The 25,805-nt window shown below is 41.0% G+C and overlaps 1 protein-coding gene across 3 annotated transcripts in view; it reads left to right on the top strand.

The window, feature by feature from the left end:
* The window catches only part of ARMH4 (armadillo like helical domain containing 4), a 228,843-nt gene that overhangs the window by 110,067 nt on the left and 92,971 nt on the right, over positions 1–25,805 (top strand). The window contains exons 1-5 of one of the 3 annotated variants that reach the window (XM_034992673.1): positions 2,798–2,909; positions 4,356–4,400; positions 12,781–14,215; positions 17,987–18,241; positions 20,156–20,368. In XM_034992673.1, the coding sequence (XP_034848564.1) occupies positions 12,838–14,215; positions 17,987–18,241; positions 20,156–20,368 (1,846 nt within the window). In that variant the 5' untranslated portion in view covers positions 2,798–2,909; positions 4,356–4,400; positions 12,781–12,837. Of the gene's footprint in view, positions 1–2,797; positions 2,910–4,355; positions 4,401–12,780; positions 14,216–17,986; positions 18,242–20,155; positions 20,369–25,805 lie in introns of those variants that run through there. The other 2 variants (XM_034992672.1, XM_034992671.1) reach the window with 2 other exon arrangements.

The following is a 25,805-nucleotide window of genomic DNA, read 5'->3' on the forward strand; positions in this document are numbered from 1 at the left end:
CAATTTAAGGCTAGCCTTATCAAGGACACCATAATGCTCAAGTCTGCATTGCCCAGACTCTCCTTTCCGGATGGTATTTGAATGGACATTGTCCACTCCTGGCTCTTGGGGTTGGTTATCCGGTTGTTTGTTACATGTGACCAGTTTCTTTCTGACACAAAGGCTTTTACCAGCTAGGATGAAATAATCATCGAATACTGCAAAGTTTATCAGGTAAAATACAGGATGCTCAGTGAAACCCGAATTTCAGATAAATAGTATTTTTAGCATAAATATGTCCCAAATACTGCACGGACATTCTCCATTTTTATTTACTAAATCTGGGAACCCCAAAACTTCATTCCTGAGCTTCTTTTCTTATTACTTTAATTGGAATTTTGGGTGTTCCCAAATTTTCTTTCTTTCTTTTTTTTTTTTTAAAGATTTTATTTATTTATTTAACAGAGAGATAGCGAGAGCAGCAACACAAGCAGGGGGAGTGGGAGAGGGAGAAGCAGGCTTCCCGCCGAGCAGAGAGCCCGATGCGGGACTCGATCCCAGGACCCTGGGATCATGACCTGAGCCGAAGGCAGACGCTTAACGACTGAGCCACCCAGGCGCCCTCCCAAATTTTCTTAACACACACATACAATTTCTTGCTTCACCCATAAAAGACTAAAAAACATTCATTGTGAGTGGATTTATTGATTTGACTTTTAGATACAGCTTTCCCTGATTTACAATTTGTGTGTGTGCTGGGGTGGAAGAGTGGGTCTTATTATCCCTGCCACGTACCAATAGCACCTGTTGAGATAAATTGCATGAATCAGAGTTGTTTAAAGCAATACAAACCATTTGGGAAAGGAAAAAGGATTAGTATAAATGAGTTCCAATAAGATCACTTTCACTGTATAGCTGTATGACTGTATGGAGGAAAAGGAAAGTAAGAATTCTACTATGGGAGAAAGGTAATTTTTGAGAATGGAAAACTTTGAGTGTAAGGCAAATCTGAAGAGTGGAGCTTTGTTGTTGGGACTTAGAGTATTATGGGTTTCAAGGACAACACTAGGATGTTAGAAAGGGATGCAGAGTGGGAGGTAGATAGATTTCAAAGAAACTTTGGACATTTCAAATATGTATATAAGACTAGCCTTAGGGCGCCTGGGTGGCTCAGTTGGTTGGGTGGCTGCCTTCGGCTCAGGTCATGATCCTGGAGTCCCTGGATCGAGTCCCGCATCGGGCTCCCTGCTTGGCAGGGAGTCTGCTTCTCCCTCTGACCCTCCCAACCCTCCCCCCACTCATGTGCTCTCTCTCTCAGTCTCTCTCTCTCAAATAAATAAATAAAATCTTTAAAAAGAAAAAAAGACTAGCCTTAGATGCCTGGGGAGCTGGAATCCCTTTCTCCTCTTGTCTTCTCCTATTCTGTTTGGTCCTCTGGTTCAACCTGATTGGTCAGGTTGTTATTTAGTAGTAGTAGTATTATTTTACATGCATTTGGGTCAAGTAGACCCAGTTTTGTGGTCTAGCTGGGAATCTTACCATACTATATAACATTGTTTTTATGAGATATGGTGTAAATTTCAAACACCTGACATAAAAATAAGATGTTGAAACACAACTTGCTCAGGCTGAGTACGGCTTATCCACCTGGTGGGTACTGAATTCAGGTAGAAGGCATGGTCACAGTATAATGTATTATATTGTATTACATTGAATATACATAAGAAAACAGATCTTATATATTCAAATCAATTCAATCACATTCCATTCAACAACTCTTTGTTGACAGCCTTTCTGGAAATACAAAGATAATCTCTTCTAAAGAGAGGTGGAATGGGTAGGATAAGGTGAATATCTGAGATTGTGTTACGTGTGTGGGGTCAAAGGTAAACAAGACCTTCCTGGGTCTTGAAGGTGTTTACAAATTACTACAAAACAGGACTAAGACAGCTGTTATAAAGAAGGGAATTAATAAGTACAAGAGATAACGTATGTGAAAAGTGCTTTGCAAGTGTCAGGTTCTGTGGGGGTTGTTCTAGAAAGGGCCTTTAGGTTCCTGACATCTCTTTTTACCCACAATGAGAGTTAATGGAAAAAGTAAACTGAATCATTGACAAACTCAAGGATGGAGGTCATGAATTCCTGGTGGCTACAGTAGCCATAAGATCTTGGGCAACTTACACAGCCTTCAGCCTCAACTTCGTTCCCTGTTAAATGGGGATTACCATTATTTCTTTCAGGGTTATTGAGTAGATTGAGTAGACACTGAATGAAGAACCTAGCATTGTTCTTGGAAGGAGTAAGGGCTCAATAAACCATACGTACTAGCTAGCACTTATTTTTAACTTCTCTGAGAAGGGAATACTTTGTTTAGGGCTACTTTACACGATCCTACTTAGGGGCGCGCCTAAACCGAACAGTTTCCACAAGGAATATCCTGCAGCTTCCGACGTGCATCCTTTGCCTTAATCGGACCAGAGAAATTCGGGCTCTTCCAGCGAAAACAGTGCCCTGGCCGTAGGCACTGAGGGAGGGCTGCCTCAGAAGCCCAGGCTTCGAAGAGGGACAGCAGGGCAGGGGGTCTCCGGCGGGGTCCCAGGAGCCGCGATCGGAGCGGGACGACCCCCCAACCCCCCGCCCCAACCCCGACTCTGCCCCGGCGCCGGAGCGGAGGCGGGGAAATGGGCGCCGAGGGGCGTGAGGCGACGGCATCGGGTGTCAGCGCCAGCGGAGGCGGGGCGGGCACATCTTCCCGCCGCCCAATCCCCAGCTCTCGTCGTGGCCTCATGAATAAGCAACAAAGCGAAGCGCCCTCCTCCTGGCGTCCCAAACGGCTGAGGGAGCCGCCGCCGCTGCAGGGGCCGCGCCGGGGATGCCCAGCGCCGGCGCCGCCGCTCTCCTCCGCGCGCTGCTCGGCTGAAGGCGCCCAGGTGAGCACGGGCCCGGCTCCTGCCGCTCGGGCGGCCGCGCCTGCACACGGGGCTCCGGGCAGAGACGCGGCCGGGGCCCCGGGCGGCGCGGGGTCGCCCCGGGAGCGCTGCGGTCCGGGGAGCGCGGCAGCCCGGGGCTCGCCAGGCGTGCGCCCCGAGCCCCCACCGGAACGCTGCGCTCCCGCGCCGGGGGCGCGGCGGGCAGCTCGGGGCGCGCTGGGCGCGGCGCGCAGGCCTCGTAGGACTCGCCGCACTCCTCGCTCCAGCCCAGCCTCCCGGCTCCGCACCAGCGCGCGGGCCTTTGTGCTGGCGGGGCTTGCAGGGCTGGCTGCTTTTGTGTGGGCTTTTCTTTCTTCTCTCCCTCCACTCCCAATCTCACGGCTGTGGTGAAGTTCCCGAAGACTCCGCTTTGCTCCGTTCAGAGCATCGATCTTAATGTCCCCGATGCCAGTCAGTGTCCGGCCGCCGAGGAGCGAATGGGGGCTGCGGTGGCCACCGAAATGTGTTCTGCTACTTTGCAGAAAACCAACAGTTGTGTGTTTAGCGCAGAGATGGCACGGAACCTCCTTGCTCAGACCCTGACCGGTCCCCCAGGACGCGGCAGGAGGCTGCTGCTTGGAAAGGTCGCTTAATTGGAAAGAGGGCCTGAGGGCTAGACACGGAGGAGGTGACTGCAGAAGGGTTGGTAGGTGTCGCCTGGAGGTGCCCAGATATCGCACGTGCGTCCCGGTCACTGACAGACCCCGACCCTTGAGGTAACAAACATGGAAGCCCTGGCTGGTGAGCTGGCTGAAGGTAGCCGGGGTGAACACAATCTAGGACTCTCAAGAGTTCGGAGTTCTCAAAGATGAGAAATCTTTGCCTTCGCAAGCCGAGCTCGAGGATCTGCCAGGATCTTGGCACCTAATTTCAGGGCAGAGCTGATGTGGAGGAGAGGAGAGAGGATGCTTTAAAGTGTCTGCATTCTTTCTTTGGAAGTTTTAGTTAGAAACTTAAGGGGGAGCGGGAGTGGTTCACAAAACCATGCATAGAGCTCGGAAGGACTTCTATAGGAAGGAAAATGTGTGGTCAGAATTTGCATGCCTCCCTTTCTTTTTGTGTCTGTCCTTGCTCACCCTGTTGGACTCCAAGGAGTATTGTTGAAGCCACGCTAGTTTAAAGTCATTGACTGGGGGCGCCTGAGTGGCTCAGTTGGTTAGGCGACTGCCTTCGGCTCAGGTCATGATCCTGGAGTCCCGGGATCGAGTCCCGGGATCGAGTCCCGGGATCGAGTCCCGCATCGGGCTCCCTGCTCGGCAGGGAGTCTGCTTCTCCCTCTGACCCTCCCGACCCTCGCCCCTCTCATGCTCTCTCTCTGTCTCTCTCAAAAAAAAAAAAAAAAAAAAAAAATCTTAAAATAAATAAATAAATAAATAAAGTCATTGACTGATTTCTGCTCACTTGCAGGCAGAAGCCCTCTGTAGCATCTATTGAAAGAAACTCAAAACCGAGGTGAGATTTCAGAGTATCAGAGCATTGTTGCTTTTACACACAATACAGATTTAAGAGTGGTCTGACTTACTCTTATGACTAAGGTAGAGCTGTTACATTTGTCTTAATAATGAGACAAACACTTATGCAGCAGACTTGATATTGATTGTGTTTATTTGCAAAACTCCCAAGACTCACTAAGTCTAAGGTAGCTACAGCAACAGAGCCAATTAGGGAGATGTGGATTTGTCTTTGTTTTCATAGGAGGCTTCTTACCATTATATCCTGGTGTTTCTTGCTAGACTTTTCAATATCATAATTTGTTATTGCAGAAATGGTTTAAGGCAAGGATAGAATCAAAATGAGGAAGACGGGCTTACCTGCTGTAGAAAATTTCCACTCTCTCAACTAAAGGTGTACTTCAGTCTTTATATTTAGCAGATGTTTGCCTGAAAAGTTGTGTATGGAATTGCATTTTTGCTCATTGAATTTTGTTTTGTTTTGTTTTTCTCATGTAGGGAAGCTGGGTTTAATCTCTGTAGAATGAAAACTCATTAAGATATGTGGTCAATTCTGTTTTTCCATATTGTGTTTACTGGGTGATTATAAGAAAAGTATCTGAATCAAGTTTCAGCTTGAAATGTTAGCTATTATGTTTATTCCTTGAAATGTCTACCTGGTGATTACTTTCTCTTTAAATGCCAGCTAGTACTTAGAGATCTTGTCAAGCAAATGAGGTTTGTGAACCACAAAGGACAGAAATGAAATGTCAATTTGGGTCATTGAAAAGAACTGTGTGATGGATGGAGAAGAGCTTGTTGACCAAGATGGATTAGGACAGGATTCTGCAAACATCAGGCAATTCCTCGGTCATTTTGTCCACAGGAGAAGCTGAAAAAGGAAGCTCTATGGGAATATCTAGGGGGAAAAAAAGGATGTTATGGATGGCTTAAATTGCTCACATTTCTGTAGTTTGAGGGAAATGTATGTCAGTTTCACACTAATATGTCTTAAATTGAATGATACTTAAAACTTTTTCTTCAAACTGTTTTCATGTCTATTATCACATTTTGTCTCTTTCCCACCCTTTGAAGAAAACAGAATGAGCATTGTCACCTCCACTTTACACCAAGGCAACCGAGTTTCAGTGATTTGCCCAAGGCGGAGCTGGAACTTGAAGCCAATGCTTAAATCTTCAGTTCAGCTTCTTTTCCCGGGGATAGGATGATGCACTAGGGGCTATAAGCGCAGGTATCTTCATTTGTCTACACTGCTAACTTGTGGAGAACAAAGCTCTTGGGCTCAGAGTATGTAGAACTTAGTTGTGGTCTGCAGGGATGGTAGAGCACTTTGCGGGTAGTTGCCCGTGTAACCTTCTTGACCCCAGCCTACTTACCCTCTTCCCTGTCAGCACTGATGCTGCTTTCCTCCTGGGGAATGATGCTTTTCTTTGTGGTTACTCCGTTCTCCCTCCTTCCACTGTGGCCAAACATGCTGCTAAAAGGATCATCTGTCACTCCAGTACTTAATTTATAGTGAAGAATGACGGGGGCCAGATGATCTTAGAGCCAATATATTAGGCCAGTGACAGCTGTGAGGAGCATAGTGAGTCAGACACAGGGTAGAGTAACGCTGCGAGCCACAGTTGGCTTGATAGGGTCAGAGTCTTGAGAAACTCAGCTTTAGACAAATGAAACAGCATTGGCAAGAGAACCTTAAGGATTAAAAAAAAGGAAAGGTAAGACAATGACTTGAGGATCAGGAAAAGTACAAAATGGAAAGACTATTAAGATATAAACAAAGAAGGGAAAGAGTTTCCTTTTTCCCTCATCAAGCAAAGAATCACTAATTGGTTTTTAAAATGTATGATGGTCATTGGAAGGCAAGTTGACCTGAAGCTCTGAGACTTGTCACTTGTAACTGTTGATCAATTTTTTTAAGGAAATAAACTCTGAAAACCTAAAATAGAACAGAAATGAGAATACAGGTAGTTATTACTCTTATTAAAACGGTACATTGAACGAGTAGCCAAAATTGGCCAGGTGATGAACAAAACATACAGTTAGAGATGGATAGGCCATGGCATGTCATTGAAAATCTGCATATAATGGAGACTCTGAACATCCTTTTTCACGTTTGTAAATGGTTATTTATATTTGCTTCACTCCAGCAAATACGTATTGAACACCTCCTCTGTGTGCCTACCATTATTAGTAATTACATGGCAAACGAAGCTAAAACACCAATGTTTGCATGCAAAGAACATACTCTTATTTGAGATGGCAAGACTTACAGATCTGATGATTTGTGCTGTGTTGGGAGAAGGGTGGGAAGAGATTGGACCAGGTTTTTTTTGTGACAGCAGTTAGTAAACAGGATGTGACCTGAGGGCCAGGGTTTGGATACCCAGGGTAGGGAAGGAGGGAGTGTTCTGGTTACTGCAGTCTTTTTATTTATTTATTTATTTATTTATTTATTTATTTATTTATTTATTTGAGACAGAATGAGAGAGAGAGAGAGAGAGCGAGCACATGAGAGGGAGGAGGGTCAGAGGGAGAAGCAGACTCCCTGCCGAGCAGGGAGCCCAATGTGGGACTCGATGCAGGGACTCCAGGATCATGACCTGAGCCGAAGGCAGTCACTTAACCAACTAAGCCACCCAGGCGCCCCTGGCTACTGCAGTCTTAAGAGTGAAACTTGGGAGCCTGAAATGAGTATGTCACGTAAGGGCAATCTACTCAGCTGGTGATGGTCTGTACAGGGCACTAGTGGAGCGGGGTTACATTATAGATACGGACCTCGGCAGTTGGAAATTTGGTGACATTCAGTGATGTGTTTGGCAAAGGGAGGGAACTTGAAGTCTGACAGAATTCACAAGTTCAAAAACAGACATGATCACATAGGCAAGTTAATTGTTCTCTATAAACTTATAGCTTTCTCTAAAAAAAAAATAATGGAGATTATGGAAGTGCCTATCTCATTAGGTGGTTGTTAGGATTCAATAAGGTAGTTTACATAAGACACTCCACACCTGGCCCATGGCGTCCTCCAAATGGTAGCCATTTTTGATTGGTTATTGTCATTTTTATTCTTGAGAATAAACTGTCTGGATTGTATAAAACGGACTGGAGAGGAGAGAGTCTGAACAGGATCATCATTTGGGAGGCCATTAAAATAATAACCATCAGTAAAGTGATGAATATCAAGAGATATTATGAGGTGAGGGATCCACAGAGGTTGTGAATCTAGAATGTAGAGAAGAGTTCAGGCTGATACCAAAGTTTAGGTGAAGAAGATGGTGTGTCTGAGGTGGCACCCAAGTATCTTCCAGGAGACAGTGAAAACCTAAGATTAGGCAGCTTTCTTCCCCAAACCCTATGCCTGCTATTTATGGTATTTGTGTTTATCCTAAGAAGAGGAAAATATCAGGCAGTTTGTCCCTAGCTTTTTGGCATACTCTATAGGCCTCCTGTGTCTTTAGGGCAATGCTCATGTTCCTTCTATATTATAAATGGAATTAATTTCCTTTGAAAAAAGTAGCTTTGTCACTGATGAGAATGTTTTCCCAGCTGGTTCCCCTTGTGTCTACATTTTGGTAACACATTGAGCAATAGTGTACATTTTAGTTGGAAAAAATGTTGACCAAGTGTTTAAAAAACCCTGATTATTAAATCTAACAAGATGACTAAGTCTGTATTTTTTATGTTTTATGTTGTCTTTCATTTGTCTTTGTAACTTGAATATGCCTAGACTTGACAAGGAAGCAGATTCTGGACTGTATCTATTTAAGATTGTCAAAGATAATGGGTGACTGGACAGCTTATCTGCCCACTGGTGGCAGAAATGCAGTACATTGTTCAGAGGCCCTCGGAGCCTGGGATACCTTGATAGCAAGTGATAGACGAAGTGCTGCTGACTTGCTCTGAAAGGGATGCTTTTTAAGTTAGTGTAGCAATTTGGTTAGAGTTTATTTACCTGAATTAATTTGCACTGATGGATAATAGTGGAAAGAAAGCAGCACTGCCATGGTGTGAAAGAAAAGTTAGAGAAACATTCTTTCGTTTGTTCAATATTCTTATGATTGAGTTAATTTAAGATAATTAAGACACACAGTACTAATTAGCAATGAAATTTCCCCACCTCCCCTTCCCCTACAAAGCAGGCTATAGACACTCCTCTGTTTGTTCAGCCAATATTTACTGGGCATTTCCTTTGTGCCAGGCTCTTTGCCAGGGAGGGGATACAATGTTGAGGGGAAAAAAAGAAAAAGGCGTATAGCCTTCAGAATATGCTTGCAGATGATTCTTTAGTTTTAGACATATGGCTGTTAAATTGACGACGGTCAGCCTTTTCTTATTTATTCTCTAATGTCATGTAGCTCTCACTGGGGACCACCAAACTCATGGGAGTGGCTGTGTGAACTTGTGCTGTGCTTTGAAAGATGGAGAAAGAACTAGAACTTGAAGGTCATTTGCCAGTTTATCTGAGTTGCAGACATGCTACTTGCTGTCTCTTATAGGCTGTCTTTTCTGCTTCTTTTAAAGTGCAGGCATAGCTTGCAATAGTGGGGAGAAGGAACATATGGCCGCAATACACAGACATAGAATAGGCTCGCAGTTCACCCCCATTTTTTCTGTAGTTGGATTTAGGAAGCAGGTGGCTGACACTTAATTACAGAAGGAAAGTCTTTTAGAGCAATGGCAGAATTCCCTTCACACAAAAATTCTAAAACTCAAGATCTAGCTGAAAATAAAACCTGGAAGGAAAATTCTGTTTGGGAAAAGCAGTTGAGGTTATATTAAGTCTGTATGGTTTGCTTCCCCCACTCTGATTTGTTTATAAGATTCTCCTCTCAGTCCACATGACTCCAGAACATGTAAATAAGATGTGAAACATCCATTCATTTGAGTGCTTTGCCTACTTGATGGCGCCATTGTTGGAATACGAAAACGTTTGTATTTTAATTTTATGACCTGTAGATAAAATATGAAAATGGAATCATGGAGGTAGAAAGGATTTACAATGCTTTTTTGTTTAACTCCTCATTTTGTCGAAGGAAAGACTGAGGCCAGTTGCACAGTATCCCATAGCAAGTTTTTTTTTTTTTTTTTTTTTTTTAAGATTTTATTTATTTGAGAGAGAGAGAATGAGAGACAGAGAGCATGAGAGAAAGGAGGGTCAGAGGGAGAAGCAGACTCCTCGCTGAGCAGGGAGCCCGATGTGGGACTCGATCCCGGGACTCCAGGATCATGACCTGAGCCGAAGGCAGTCGCTTAACCAACTGAGCCACCCAGGCGCCCCTCCCATAGCAAGTTTTAACAACAATAAAGCTAGGATTCAGGAATTGTTTTTCTGATTCCAGTCCATGTCCCTCTAAATTCTATTGTTATTCACGATGGCCTGTTTTTTTCAGGTTTTTATCCAGAAGCATGGGATCATGTAGACCAAGGTTTTAGGCCACACCCTACATTGTCTGGGATGTTTAGTAAGATTTCACTGAATGGGAAAAATATTTATTCAGGAAAGAATAGATCAAAGGGTTCTATAGCTTTTACATATGTTTGACTATATACACTGTCATAGTTCAACTTGTCCGTACAACGATGTGGTTTCATCAGCCGTGAACATTTACAGCCCTTCCGTGTTTTTGTTCTGAGGAGTGCAATTAGAAGCAGCAAGCCAAATACTCTTACCAAACCTGTTACCTGGCTATGAAGTGGGATTCTTTATGGATCATTTAAAGTATGGTGATAACTAATGTTCAGAATGTGGACATACCTTGGCACATGCTATTCCCTCTTCTTCAAATATCTTTCCCATATTCTCTCCTTTTAAAACAATGCTAGCTGCTGGTATGTAATTTAATATTTAAATAAAATTGTTACAGACTCTCCTCCCACATGTGGGAAAACTTATCATCCCTCTCACTATCTCTGAGGAATCTTGGTGGGGTGTGGTGGCTTTTTTCTAGTCACCTCTGGCTTCAGTTTTCTTCTGCTGCTAAATTTATGATCCCTGATATGTGCTGTTCCTTTTCTGCACATTGTCTTATTCCTATATTCTCCCAAAGTACTGTGGATTCAAAATTTCTGTGTAACAAATCATCCCTAACTTGGTGGCAATAAATGCTTATTATTTCATACCATTTCTGTGCATTAGGAATTTGGGAGCAGCCAGCTTACTAGGTGGTTCTGGCTCAAGGTCTCTCAAGAAGTTGCAGTCATGATGTCAGCTGAAGGAAGCTACAGTCATCTGAAGGTTTGACTGGGGCTGGAGGATGCCTTCCAAGATGACTCATTCATGTGGTGCTGGTAGTTTGGCAGGAGGCCTCAGCTCCAAAACCAGGGGATTCCTCTTTCCTTGTGTAGAAAAATTCAGCCTTCTTTTTCTCTTCAGCTGCCTAGATCATGCTCTAAGGACTTGACCTTTTCTTGGTCACGAAAAGACCTAGAAATGAAACAGGGAAGCTTTGAACTTCTTAAGGGGAGAAGGCCCTATGAAAACATAAACTTTTATATTTTATGTGTGCACATTACATGCTTAACCCAAGTAGCTTAATGATCAGACATGAAAGAAGGGAAAAATAATAACTTTTATAAAGCTTAAGTTTTTATTTTAGAATTTTCACTCCTAGGTTTAACTTTCTAGAACATCTATAGCATCTGAGAAATTTCTGATGATGGGAGAAGAAAGCGCCCAAACAGCAAAGTAGATAAAACAAGAACTAAAACTCCTAAGTTTGGGGGGAAAATTAGTAGTTTTGATATAGTTTTAGTTTTAACAAGAGTTTTTTTTTTTTAAATGCAATAAATCTCAATTTTATAATAGTATGTATTCAGTAAAGATTGCTAATTTAAAATGTGTTTTGGTTCTCTTAAATAGTTTTTTTTCCCCCTAAAAACACATTTACTTGCCCTCTTTTACCTTTTCTACTCCTTAAATTTTGAAACATCAAAGGTTTGCCTATAATTTTTATAGTTGTCGCAGAGAAAAAAAATAATTTAAGTGTTTTAAAAAAATTTTTAAAAAATACTTTATTTTTTTAAATAGGGCATAATTTTTAAATATGCCCATAAAAAAAGGGCATAACGACAGGCAGGGCCGGCAAGCCAGAGGGCCGGTTTGGCTGCGTGGCTACACGGGAGTGTGCGGTAGCCGAGGGCCGTGTCCCCGTAAAGCTGAGAGCTTTTTTTTTTTTTTTTTTTTTTGTGCAATACACTTTTATTTTCCTTTTACCTTTGCAGTCATCTTTGAGTAATCGTAGTGTAAACAATAGAATGGAATGAAATTACATTAAATTGTATGCAAATGGCTCTAGAACACCTTAACAATTCTGACAAGGCAATTATAAATAACTTTTTCTTTCCTTAGTAATATGTATTTGCTTTTTAAAGTACATTAAAGAGTTGTCATATCTAGGGTTAGCTAGGAAAGATAAATGGTACCATCCTGGGAGCCCACCTCCCTGAAAGTTTAGACTCCAGTTTTGAAAATCCTAAGGTTTACTATTGCGTAATATATAGTCAGAGGGCTACTTGGGTTGAAAGTATTTATTCTTGAAATTTAGCAGCATTTTACCTTTTTAGCCATTGCACAAAACCCTATTTTTCACTCCATCTGGGTGAATTTCAAGTAAAACTCAGATTCTGGTAGCTTCAAGTTTATCAACTTCGGAACAACAAATCCTATCACTTAAGGAGAAGTCAAATCAGAGAGGAGTACATAATGAGCAGTCTAATAGAATGGCAACATTTTATATAGCATTCTATACGTTCCAATGAAGCAACATAGGCTCCACATCCAACATGGGGCTCAAACTCACAACCCCAAGATCAAGAGTCACATGCTCTACTGACTGAGCCAGCCAGGTGCCCCTAAAGATAAATTTTAATTGAAAATCATTTATATACCTAAAGAAACCTCTTGAATATAACTGGTATTCAGTATTTTATGATGATATTTAATAAGTTTTAAACCATACTTGAAACTTTCTCTGAATGTAGTATAAGTAAATGTGAGATTTACTTTCTATGTCTTGGATACGTAGCTCTTTCTGTAGTCATTTGACTACATGATTAATAGCAGAATTGGGGGAGAATATTGCAAATGTGACTTCAAGGGTAATTTTTTCAAATAGGTATTTAAGAAACAATGAACTTAGTCCTTGAACTATGTGTACCTCTTCTAGAGAGCTTCAAGTTAAATCAGCTGCAAAATTCAGCAGGGAAAAATGAACTGGGTTATCCATGTCCCAAAGGTGCCAAAGAAATAGAACAGCCGTCTCTTCCATACCGTCTCTGAGTGTGAAGTCAAGACTATTTTACTTAGGGTTTAATTTAAAGGGGCTTATTTACAAAATATACAGTTATATGACAGCTTGATATGCTTTATTTTTCTGCAGGACTCAATTACTGGAATTGTCAACTTTGCTGATTTATGTGCACATTTCTCTTCCACTATGAGCAGACCAATTGCACTGCACATTTGTCTGGCATTCTGTAGCCTTGTACTTGTCAACTTTGCCACACAATGTGTGGCCTTCCCCAAAATGGAAAGAAGGGAGATAGCACATGTTCATGCAGAAACAGGGCAGCCTGAGAGGATGAACACAGATGACCTAGAAAATAACTCTATGACTTCAAAGTGCACTCCCCAGTTGGTGGTCTCTGAAGATCCAGTGATGGTGTTAGCAGGACCATCAGCAACGTCATTAAATAAAGTATTTCCTACTAGCAAAGAAGCCCATCCAGTAGGAGCTGGACTCATGCAGCCTAACAGCCCCAGCATTTACACAGCTACTGAGACAGTGGTCCCTGCCGAGGAGGAAATGTTTGTTTCCAGCCAGCCAGAGAGGGTGTCTCCTGAAAGCCGACTTTCCAAGGCCATGCTAACCAATCCTATCCCTGCAACTGCATCTCTGAGTGTCGATGAGAAGGAGGAACGCTTGGGTAGTACCATCATTCAGCCCATCGTAGAAGGGACCACAGAGGCAACACAGGGTTTTCTGAGCTATGTGGATGATCAGTTGTTTGCAACTGAAAGTCAGGAAAGAATTAGTCTGGGACATTTACCTTCATCTGATATGAATACTAAAGGAATGCTAACCACCAATCCCAGGACTGAGAAATTTGAAGCAGACACAGAACACAGGGCAGCTTTTTTCCCCGGTGCTGAGCCCGTAGTGGGCACGGAGCCTGGAAGCCCCATGCCCGAGAGGGAGAAGCCTTCGCAGATGACAGCTGATCATACCCAGACTGCTGACATCAAGCACTGGCTCACAACCTCTGAGTACACCCTGAGTGTTGAGCCAGAAACTGACAGGCTGCTGGGAGCCCCAGGAGTCCCAGTGAGTGTCAGCACAGCTGTTCCAGCTGCCTCTGTCGGCAGTGATGAGTGGGATGGCACCAAGTTAGAGAGTGTAAGCCAGATAAAGACCCCAAAGCTTGGAGACAACAGAGAGACTCAGGTGGGAACGGAAATGTCTCAGACAGCCCAAGAAACCGGTAATGACCCTATGGAAGGTATGGAAGAGGGCAAACCTATGACTGAGGCTGCAGAGGTGGTTCTGGGGCTCCTGGAAGGGGAAACACCCATGCAGACAGCCCTGCTAATGGCACATGGGGAGGCGCCTTCATCTGCCTTCGCCGATCAAAGTTCCTTTACTCCCACAAGTCCTATGGAAGATAGGAAAGTCTCTGTTGTAAGCCTCTTCCAAGATACCCCAGACTTCATGGAATCCACTAGGGAAAATGATGCAATGGTTTTCTTAGAGACCACTGTTTCCATCTCAGAATATGAATCTGAGGCTCATCAACCATTGGGAAATACATTGAAAGGTAAAAGAAAGAAAAACAAGCTTTGTTTAATTTGGAATGTTTCAATCTGATTTTATTATTTTTTTTTAAATTGAGATGTAATTGACATAGAGCATGGTATTAGTTTTAGGTCTTGTTTTATGTTTTTTTTTTTAAGTGATAATTTAGAAATAAGTTATCTAAGTTTTAATGAAAAGCAAAAGTAAACAAAGAAAAATATATTTTGTATAAAAATTACACCCAAATATAACCTCTGCATACAGGCCATGGTATTCAACTGGGAACAGTTTGTCCCCACCCCCATCATTTGGCAGTATTGGAGACATTTTTGGTTGTTATAACAGAGGGGTGCCCCTGGCATCTAGTGGGTAGGGGCCAAAGAGGCTGCTAAATATCCTAAAATCCCCATCCACAAAGATTTTTCTGAGCCAAATGTCAATAGTGCTGAGAAAACCTGATACAGACTGATAGCTTTCAAGCATGTTATTATGAAAATGTATAACTATTCAGGAAAATGTTAAAGAATTAGCTATATATTTAAGTGGTATAATAAACAGTATAGGATACTTATTTACACATTGTTGTAAAAAATACTTACATCCCTGATATTTCTTACCAAAAAGCTTTACGTAAATATTTATCTTATAGCATTAGCCATATGAGTTCTTTGACTTTGTTTTCCCAAAAAGGTATTCATCTAGAAATTAGAAAAAACCCCAGTACTGATAAATCCTCTCTGCTGGCTTGATTTAACACTACTTCCTCTTGGTCTTTATATCTGTGAATTTTATGAGCTGACGAGCCTAGTATTTGTTGCTGATGGATAATGTTTTTCTTTTGGTATGTGTAGTTGGTCAGATAACAGCGTGAGGGAAGGATAGACTTAGTGTAATGTGCATATGCTTACTCCAAATTGTTTTGGAATATGTACATCTTGTTACTTCAGCTAAGTAGCCTAATTAATGGAAATATCAAATTAGTAATGTGTTTTATAAAGTGTTGAGATTGAATTAAAATGATAAGATTGAATTTACATGTCCTATTCATTTTTTAAATTTTTTTTTATTTTTTAAAGATTTTATTTATTTATTTGACAGAGAGAGACACAGTGAGAGAGGGAACACAAGCAGGGGGAGTGGGAGAGGGAGAAGCAGGCTTCCCGCAGAGCAGGGAGCCCGATGTGGGGCTCGATCCCAGGACCCTGGGATCATGACCTGAGCCGAAGGCAGACGCCCAACGACTGAGCCACCCAGACGCCCCTCCTATTCATTTTTCAAAGACTGAAAGACCTAGCATGCTATAAATTTTCATAGAAGTTTGAGAAATTGGGATGCCTGGGGGGCTCAGTCGATTAAGCGTCTGCCTTCAGCTCAGGTCTGGGATCGAGTCCTGCATCGGGCTCCTTGCTCGGCAGGGAGCCTGCTTCTCCCTCTGCCTGCTGTTCGTCCTGCTTGTGCTCTCTTTCTGTCTCTCTGACAAATAAGTAAATAAAGTCTTAAAAAAAAGAAGAAGAAGCTTCAAGAAATTGTTTTGTATGTTGGTTTTTAAAATTTCATTAAGAGAGTTGGGTCTCCATGACCATGAAGATATTGGGTATGACTGTACAAGAAGTTTACTTTGATTTTCCATAGCATTTTAAGATATTCCTGGAGCATTAAGTCATATAGTTCCAGATTATTCATCGTGTAATTGAATCTGTGATTCTTATGTATTAGAATTGCATTAGCTTATATTAATACAGCCTGAAAGGTAAAATGAATTTGGTGATTGTCTGATTATTATTTTGATTATTGAATATACTCCTTACTTAGTCATAATTGCTTCACTTAACTATAGTCTCTCTTTTTTTAAGTTTATTTTTTTAGTAATCTCTACACCCAATGTGGGGCTTGAACTCACGAACCATAAGATCAAGAGTCACATGCTCTTCTGACTGAGCCAGCCAGGTGCCCCTCCACTACAGTCTCTTAATAGGCAACTTCTTTTTATTCCCAGCACATAGCACAATATCTGGCACATAGTAGGTGCTCCATAAATACCAAGTCAGTGGATGCGTAAATGAAGATAGAGAACCATTCAGACTGAAATTATCCAATTTGACTGCCTGCAATGTTCAAATTAATCAAAAAGTTTCTAAATGTTCTTTGTAGAGAGAGGAACAGTTAAATAATTCCTTTCACTTTAATTTTTTTGTTGTTCAAGCTAAAAAGAATATGAAAAACTGAGATTATTGACAACAGTAGCTAGAGAATAACCAAAAAGCTTTTTACCTGTTTTCTGGCGATTATAAGTCTTTTTCAGAAATAAACAACTGGGGCTCCTGGGTGGCTCAGTCATTAAGTGTCTGTCTTCGGCTCAGGTCGTGGTCCCAGGGTCCTGGGATCGAGTCCCACATTGGGCTCCCTGCTCGACGGGAAGCCTGCTTCTCCCTCTCCCACTCCCCCTGCTTGTGTTCCCTCTCTCGCTGTGTCTCTCTGTGTCAAATAAATAAAATCTTTAAAAAATTAAAAAAAAAAAGAAGTAAACACTCAAATGCCAATCATTTAAGGGCCTAGGAACTACTTAGGACATTATCTTCTTTAGGATATGCAATGATTTCTTTGTGTTTTTGGTTATTATGAACAGATGAGTAACCTGAGATTATCATCAGTTCTCAGATTCAGCTTATTCTTTCACAGGTTCAGTTGAAGGTCAGGTTTTAAAAGTTATCTATAATAATTATCATATTATTATTTTTTCTTTACAGGAAGTAGGGAGAATGAGAAATGGGAAGAAATTTTGAATGATAATTTAAAAATTTCCAGCACTGTTTCTAGTTCTTAGTCTTTTTTTCTCTGATAGCAGTCACCACTCAAAGTTGATATTTGTTGAATACTTATATAATACCGGGGTATGTGCTAAGTGTTTTACATGTGTTGTCTATTTTATTTATTTATTTATTTATTTATTTATTTATTTATTTATTTATTTATTTGAGAGAGAGAGAGTGCACACGCGAGAGCTCGCGCTGGGGTGGAGGGGCAGAGGGAGAGGGAGAGAATCTCAAGCAGATTCTGAGCTGACTGCTGATCACAGAGCCCGGGGAGCAGGGAGGGGCTCTATCTCAGGACCCTGAGATCATGACCTGAGCTGAAACCAAGGGTCTGAAGCTCAACCGACTGAACCACCCAAGGGCCCCTAAAGTCTGCATTCTTGACACTATGATATATGGCTTCCGTGGAATGATATTAATACCTACCTCCCCTTAGTACACATTGGAAGATAAAATAATGTCCACCATATACTTAGTAGTGGGTGTATATAGCATATAATAGAATTATATGTGTGTATAGCATATAATAGAAGTTCAGAAACATTAGTTACTGTAATAATTACTCCTTTATTCAAAATGCTGGCTTTCCTTTCCCCTTTAGAAATGCAAATGTGAAAATTAATATATATAAATGCTGAGAATTTTTGAATGTAACTTAGAACTGTATAATTTGTTTCTTAACAAACTGGTTATGTTAATATTTATAAGAGGGAGCTCAACTGTTGATCTTTCTATTTTGTTTTAGATTTTATGTTTTACATATTAACTTCTTTATCTTGGTCTTAGATTGATTCATCGCTCCTGAAAGCAGCAACACTGAAAACATTTATTTGCTGGCATTTTGTGTCTGAGCGATGCGTTCGCTTTCCCATACTCTGAAATAGCTGTCTTCTTTTTTTTTCCAATTTATTAATTATAGAGTGACATTTTAAGGCATAGGGAATTTGTCTATTTTAAAATGTTGTATCCCCCCTTTTAAGACATCATCACTCAAGAGATGACAACAGCTGTTCAAGAAGCAGAAGCCACTTTATCATTGGTGACACAAGAGCAGCAGGTTTCTAGCCTCGAGGTTACTGGAGAAAATTGTAAGACTGAGGAAGGAAAAGAGCCCCCCTCCACCACATCTGGTGTTCCTGCTGTTACTCAGCTGTCCAGGAGGTGGGAGCCTCTGCCCACTACAGTTTCAACTACAGCCGTGCCTCTCTCTTTTGAAGTTACTTCTGCTCTGGAAGGTTTGTAAAGCAGGGGGGTGGGGGGCGAAGGGAGGGAACTTGGACTCAGAATTTTGGGGGTGGATCTTTTCTGAGTTATAAGCAATAGAATGAGTGTGGAACCTGGCTCTGTCCCCAGGGTATACACACACATCTCACCTGGAGAGTGAACCAGAAAGGTGGGTGAACTCTGTTGTTTGGAGGGATGTGACAAAGCCTAACAGGATGAGGGGTTAGTTCCCAAGTAAAACCTGGTGGCTCATCGCTGGGGCCTGGGAAGGCCAGACCTCCTGAGAACTCTCTCCTTGTTTGACAGCTCTGGCTGCTAGGAGCCAGGGGGTGAAGTGAAAACAGTGAGGACCTCGGTTCAGATCCCAGCTTTGGCCCTCACTAGTATTGTGGCCTCAAGCAAGTCTCCTCACGTGTCCACGCTTGGTTTGTGCATCTCTAAATAATGCCTACCTGTCTTACAGGTTATTTTAAGGATTCGAAAGAATGGCTACCAAGTGCTTTCTATATAGGAGGCCCTCAAATGCTCTGATACCTTAAGGAGAGCAAAGTTTTTAAAAATCTTGGTGATCATCAGAATCACCTGGAAATTACAAAAATTATTATTATTTAATTATTGTTTTTGGACCTCATGTCTCTATAGCATTATTGGTCTAAGTAAAGACTTTTACTTATTAACTGAGTTATTTTTAACAAAGTAATAAGTATCTCCTAATCCTGCCCCTCCAAAAGGGCCTGGTCAGTAACCTACATGGAACCCCATCACCCTCCCCACTTCACCCTCGTCCTCTTCTGATGTTAACTGTCATCTTGATTCTTGTGTTCCTCATTTCCTTCGTTTCCTGCTATCTTAGTTTTATAGTGTCTGTATTTATGCCTAAAATTATGCATTTAAAATATATTTTAGTAGTTTTTAACTTTATAAAAACAGTATTGTGCTGCAGATAGTCTTTTTGGGACTTGTTTGTTTTACTTAATAGTCTATGGCTAAGATTCGCTTACTGTGAATCTTTTGTTTTGACTGTTTATAATATTCCAGTCTGAAAATAGATCACAGTTTATGCATCTCATCTTCATCCAGTCTCTCCTAGCAGTTTGCATTTGGGTCATTTCCAGGTTTGGCTATTGTGAACATTGCTTGCTGCCATGCATACTCTTGTATATTTTCCATTGGACACGTGCAGGAGTTTCTCTTGGTTAATACACCTAGAGCTGGGTTCTAGGTATGAATGTTTGACTGTAAGGGGCAATGCCTCACTATTTTCCAAAGTGGTTACACCAATGTATATTCCTAGCAGCAATGTATGTGAGAGTCTGTGGATCCATATCCTAGGAGCTTTAAAAAATAGTTTTTCCAGCTTCACCACAAAGGAGATTCTGATTCAGTAAGTTGGGATAGGTGGAAGGAGATGGACTTCTAAAAAATTACCTCAGAGATTCTGATGATCTACCAGACGTGAAAAATAATACTATTCTAGAGTTTTTTATATTTGGGAAAACCTGGGGCTAAATCTGGCTGCGTTGAAATTGAGCATATTCTAGACACAGATACCCTTGCCCTTTGACTTGATTTTTAGAAGTAGTCTTTGGCATATATTTTAATACTTTTTTGTTACATTTTCTGTCTTTGGCAGTAAATCATATAAAATTGTGCAAAATCCGTAATATTGTCAGTAGAATAAATGGGAAATCAAAATTTAAAAAGAAAGTTCTGATTTGAGACAATACATCTTCCCAGATGATAAAGTGCCTTGCATAACTGGATTGATGCACTGTGGGGAGGGGGGAGCTGGTCTAAAGTGCCAAACTTAGTGTATATAAGATACTGGTTTCATTGATCATTTCTTGCTTAAAAAGCAGAAAGATATGTATACATTTCCCCTAATGATCATCTTTGGGTCAAGTGCTATTTCTTGTGTTTGACAGACCTAATAGACACTGTCACGGGGCCAAACGAGGAATTGTTCACACCAGTTTGGGGATCTCCAGTGACTCCCCCTGGAATAATGGAGGAAGCAGCCAGCCTTTTCCCAGAGCTTCCTGATTCTGAGGCGTCCTCGGAGAGAAGAACCGTTGTCCCATCCATTAGCCATGTTAATACAGCTGCCTCATATGGCCTGGACCAACTTGAATCTGAAGGTACCCATGCTTTGAAGGGGTCTTTTCTAGGACTGATTGACAGAGTCACTGAGCAAATGTTTTTGAGAAAAGACTAAGGAGAAATGTATTCCATCTGCAGTGTAGATCAGGGGTCAGTAAACTATGGCCTGGCCAAATCTGGTCTGCCATCTATTTTGTATGACCTGCAAGTTAAGAAATGATCTTTACATTTTCAAATGATTGAAAAAAAAAATTAGAAGAAGCATAATATTTTGTGACATGTAAAAGTTAAATAAAATTCAAATTTCAGTGTTCCTAAGTAAAGCTGTCTTGGGACCCAGCTGCACGTGCTCATTTACATCTTGTCTGTGGCTACTTTTGTGCCAGATCAGCAGAGTTGAGTAGTTGTGACAGAGACTGCACACAAAGCCTAAAACATTTACGATATGGCCCTTTACTGAAAGCCTAAAACATTTACGATATGGCCTGTTGACCTCTGGTCTAGATCAGTAGTTCTTATCTACAGGTGAACATTAGGATCACTTTGGGGAGCTTTCAAAAAATTCTGATGCCTGATTCCCCCTGGATTTTCTTAGGTGGAAGTTTTAATGTGGATTGTGTTTTCACAGCACTGCTCTGGTTGTTAGTGCTGGGTTTTTTTTGTTTTTTGGGTTTTTTTTCTTTATGAACATTTCCAGGTTAGAATGTTGGACTGTTTTGAGAGGAGCAGTCTCTTCACCTGCTACAACTGAGAAATGCATGCCAAATTATACTTTCCAAGACATTGGCTGTGAGCATGAAAAAGATGCCTGGAGCCCAGCCGCACATCCACAAATGAGAAGACTGGAAATGTGATGAAAGGTCATTTAATTAATCAGCATTTTGGCAGGTGAACGGCTTCTGGCCGGAGGTGCAGAATGTCCAGAGATTTGTAATGCCGAGTTTCTAAAACTAATCTAGAGGGCAGGTAAGCTTTTGGGCACTAAATTAGTCATGGGCTTGATGCAGTAAAGACACAGGATGTGGTATTATTTGATATTTCGTCTCCTGTAGAGCAGGGAAGGTGGTTCAGCCAGGTTTGCCACAGACTCTATCCCAGGCTCTCCGGGTAACACTGGCAGTTTTCTGGCAGAGAAACATGACATTTTAGGAGTATTCTGGAGAACGCCATAGTAGGATGCTGGTTTAAGACATGGATCAAAGCAAGCTCTGAGGCTAACAGCTCTCGCACTCCACATTGAGATAAAAATCGTACGACTTGGAGGTTAATCTCATATTAGCTGTCTGCTCTCCTTGACGCCATCTGGAAAAAGCAGGTTCCCTCAAATTAACCTGAGTTAGAGATGACAGCTTTACCCGGCAGGGCTCATTAAATCAGAGAAAAAAAATATATTTGTGAGTAATCCATACTTGTGAAACTGCAATAATTTTCTAAATTTAGTAGATGATGGCAGTTGCATTGAAATATGTGAGAATTTTCTTGACTTGCCTAAGATGTCCTGGAGTTTTAATGCTTTTCTTCTACACAATTCGATTCTAGCTTCTTTTTGAGAATATATTTTATCAGTTTTTGATCGAAATTATGATCCTCATCAAGGCTTATGAAAGACATTATTGGTTTAAAAATATACTTTCTGCTACATTATTGGGCTGAAGACAAGATTTTGAATGAACACACCTTTTCTTCTAGATCCTGGGAAGTATCATTTATGTTTAATTAGTGTACATTAATAATGTCACAGTTAATTTTATGCTGGTGCATCTACTCCTCTGGACTCTGCTTATTTAAACAGATAAGCCTACTAAACTCTTGTATGTGTTGGAGGCCTCCAGTTTCAGTGCATGTTTTTCCACCTTGTCCAGGAATGTAAGCTTTGGGGGAAGGGTTTTAATTCTATATAGGCTTATACTTAGAGGCAGATCATTTATTCTTACCCAGAACAGTGGGTTGTACTATGTCAAGTTACCTACCTTTCAAGTTTTAATCTCTGTGATGAGTTGACAAATGACATACAGTTCTCCAGCTTGTGTTTATTTAATTATATTATTAAACTCCTTATATATTATTTTAGTATCTTCTTTCCCACTAGGGGACAGAAGCACTTCTCCAGAGAATGGAGTATTTTTCTCAATGGGATATGGGCAAGACCTGCCCTTATTAGACAGCAGACAACCAAGAAGCCAAGAACCTTTGTGGAAATTTCTGAATGTTTATCTTTTAAGGGATAATTAAGGGCTCAAATGAACCTCAAATTTGTACCGAATTGGCACCCTGTCATCTTTGTCTCCTTCTTTACGTCTCTAAAACATCATCACTGAGTGTCTTAGTTTTCTAGGGCTACCATAACAAAATACCGCAAACTGGATGGCTTAAAACAACAGAAATTTATTCTCTTGTGGTTTTAGAGCCTGGAAGTCTGAAATCAAAGTGTAGACAGGGCCATGCTCCTTCCAGTGCCCCAAGAGGAGGGATCATTCTTGCTTCTTCCGGCTTCTGGTGACCTCACGAGTTCCTTCGCTTGTGGCAACATAATTGCAACCCCCGCCTCCATGTTCCCGTGGCTGTGATCCCTCAGTGTGTCTCTCTGCCCATATTTCCCTGGTCTTACAAGAACACTAGCCATTGAATTAGGACTCACCCTGATAACTTCATCTTCACTTGATTATATCTGCCAGTACCCTATTTTCGAAGAAGGTCACATTTACAAGTGTGGCAGGTTATATATATATATTTTTTCGGGGCTTGCAATTCAGTGCATAACAAGGATCTGCTTCTGAGAAGTTTGCCAGCCGGTCTAAAGGCAGACGTGCTCCGGCTCTGTAACGCCCACCTGAGAGACGTGCATCGGTAGAGCCGGAGAAGTTTCAGTGTGTTTTCCAATTCTCCATTGCTGAAGAAAGCCTGCCTCGATAAGTGCGTACTGCCCTGTGCCTATTTTGGTAGGTCTTTTACCTTGTCAGCAAAAATGTGGTGTGATTTTTGAAGGGATGATGGTTTCTCTGTCACCTTGCCTGATATATTTCACTTCTCTGTACTTTTCTTTTTTTAAGGGAATAAATGTTTTCAGGGTGATAAAAAATGCATTATACTTATCTCAGGCGTAACTCTACTAGGGCTGCATTCATCATCTTTGACATATAAACATGGCGAAATGTTCTAATTTTTTTATTCAAAGTAGGATAATGGCAAGTTAGTTGCATGTATATAACTACATAAATGAATTTTTGAACATGATCTCTGTATAGGTTGATATCCATTTTTTGGTGAATATTAATGTCTTTCTCTGCTCCAGAATGGGAACTTAACAATTTCTGATTACTTATGATAATTTGCTTGGATTTTTTTTATCTGGGTTAACTGCCCTTATATTTTAATCCTAATAGCAAATGGACTAGGTCTTTCAATATGTCTTACTGAAAGAAGTTCTGCTCTGCTTTTTTTTTTTTTAATTTAAAGATCCATTTATTTGAGAGAGAGTGCACATGCGTGTGCACAGGTCAGGGGAGGGGCAGAAGGTGAGAATCTTCAGTCAGACTCCCTGCTGAACATGGAGCTCCTGGTGGGTTCCATCCCACAACCCATGAGATCACGACCTGAGTTGAAACCAAGAGTCAGTTGCTCAACTGACTGAGCCACTCAGGAGCCCCCCTGCTTTCTGTATTTTGGAAATCCAACTGAGGGTATCTATTTACTCTAAGTAAATCAAACTTATTTTAGCTTTTCCTGTATTCCCACAGAAGATGGGCATTTATCTGTGCTGAAAAATTGTAACAATAATTCCATAGGGTGGAAGGTTATTGCTTTAACAATTCAATATTCAGAAAAAAATCAATTGTGGGTTTATTTGTCCCAAGTACTAGGCTTCTAAGTACTTGTGAGAGGTCAGAGTACAAAAAAAAGATTTCTTGTGATTAGGTTTTGGCAATCCTTCCTCACACCGCCAGCCTTCCTCCCTTAATGTTTGGAAGGCAATATCTGGGCCTTCCAGAGAGTGAGAAATGGGAAACTACTTGGTGCTTGTCATGGTGCTGACCAGACAGACTTGGGAACATGGTGAATTTGCTTGGATTGTCTCAAGATTGCCCTGGGTTAGCTTATTGCTTGTCTGTAAGAGAAGAAGAAATACCAGTGTCCCTGGGCTGGAGAAAGTGAATTCTTGATCTGACTGATCCTATTTAATGTCTTTCTCTAGGCATAATAGGGTGAGTGTTGGGGCTGCTAATCCAGTGCCATTAGCCCAGACAGTTCCCATTTCCTCATGTTCCACAGGCCCATTTATTACGGGCTTTCTTGAACAAACTCAAAGTAATTGATTCGCTGGAGAATTATCTTTTTTTTTTTTTTTAACTTACAATGTATGTTATATGTAAACCTTTTTTTAACATATAAAGAGATTTTTTAATTCTTAGTATCCAACAGGAAAGTCATGTTTAACCTTTCTTTAGCATCTTGGTTTCTAAAAAATAAGATGAGATATATCATTTAATTTTAGCTTTTTCTTTCCTGATGGTTTTTTCCCCTTGTTTTTTGAAGACCATTTTGGTAGTCCTTATATTTAGGTTTTCAAAAATTGCATTTTTGGCAGCACATGTAAGGCAGAATGCTGTCATTGTGTCATTTGTCGTTTATTCTGGTGACATCCATTTTCCTGCCTTTGTGAGTGTGTGTGTATGTATTTAATTTCATGGATGTTTTCTACAGTCCTCTGAGAGCATTTCCATTCTATATTTGCAGCACCTTTTCCTTTCTTCTGCTGAAGAAATAGTGGTGTTCTCTCTCCTTTCTCGGAATTCTCAGTTCTCTCTGTCCTCGTTCTCTCTGCTGATAACATAGGAATTTCAGAAGAAAGCCCTGTTGGAAAAGTATGCCTTCATTCGGATGACTGAACGAGACTTCTGGCAGTGTGGCGGCCTCATAGTTGCTACTGAAGTCAGGATGCTTTATTTTCTTATTGGTCAATCAGAAATGAATTGGGAAATGCATTAAGTGGCATTGTGGAAGAGTTTCAGAGATGGTTTTCTTTGATAGCTCCATTGAGGATACTTAAAATCATGCGTAGAGTTTATGAAGCGTTTGCTCTTTACTTGCACTTTATTCACAAAATCAGTGTTTTTGGTCTTCCGGTATGCACTCCTTTTCAGAGAGTATTTTCCTATTATTTTCTCAATTCTCATGTAACTTTTCAACTCAGAAGGCAGCTAGGATGGATGAATGAGACAGAGTATTCAAAATCTTATCTTGAGGCCATGTTTATGAACCCCAGTTTATGTGATTTACCTTTGGGTACTGCTCAGTGGAATATAATAGGAAAGATCAAGTAAGGAGTAAATTCGAACTGTTGCCCACCATTACTTGTAATACTGCAGTATGAGGTTAAGGATGTTCACTCTATTTTTTTTTTACATTTTTATTTATTTATTTTATTTGATTATGTTATGTTAGTCACCATACAGTACATCATTAATTTTTGATGTA

This window comes from Mirounga leonina, unplaced genomic scaffold (assembly GCF_011800145.1).
Source record: "Mirounga leonina isolate KUSES-001 unplaced genomic scaffold, KU_Mleo_1.0 Mir_82, whole genome shotgun sequence".
NCBI lineage: Eukaryota > Metazoa > Chordata > Mammalia > Carnivora > Phocidae > Mirounga > Mirounga leonina.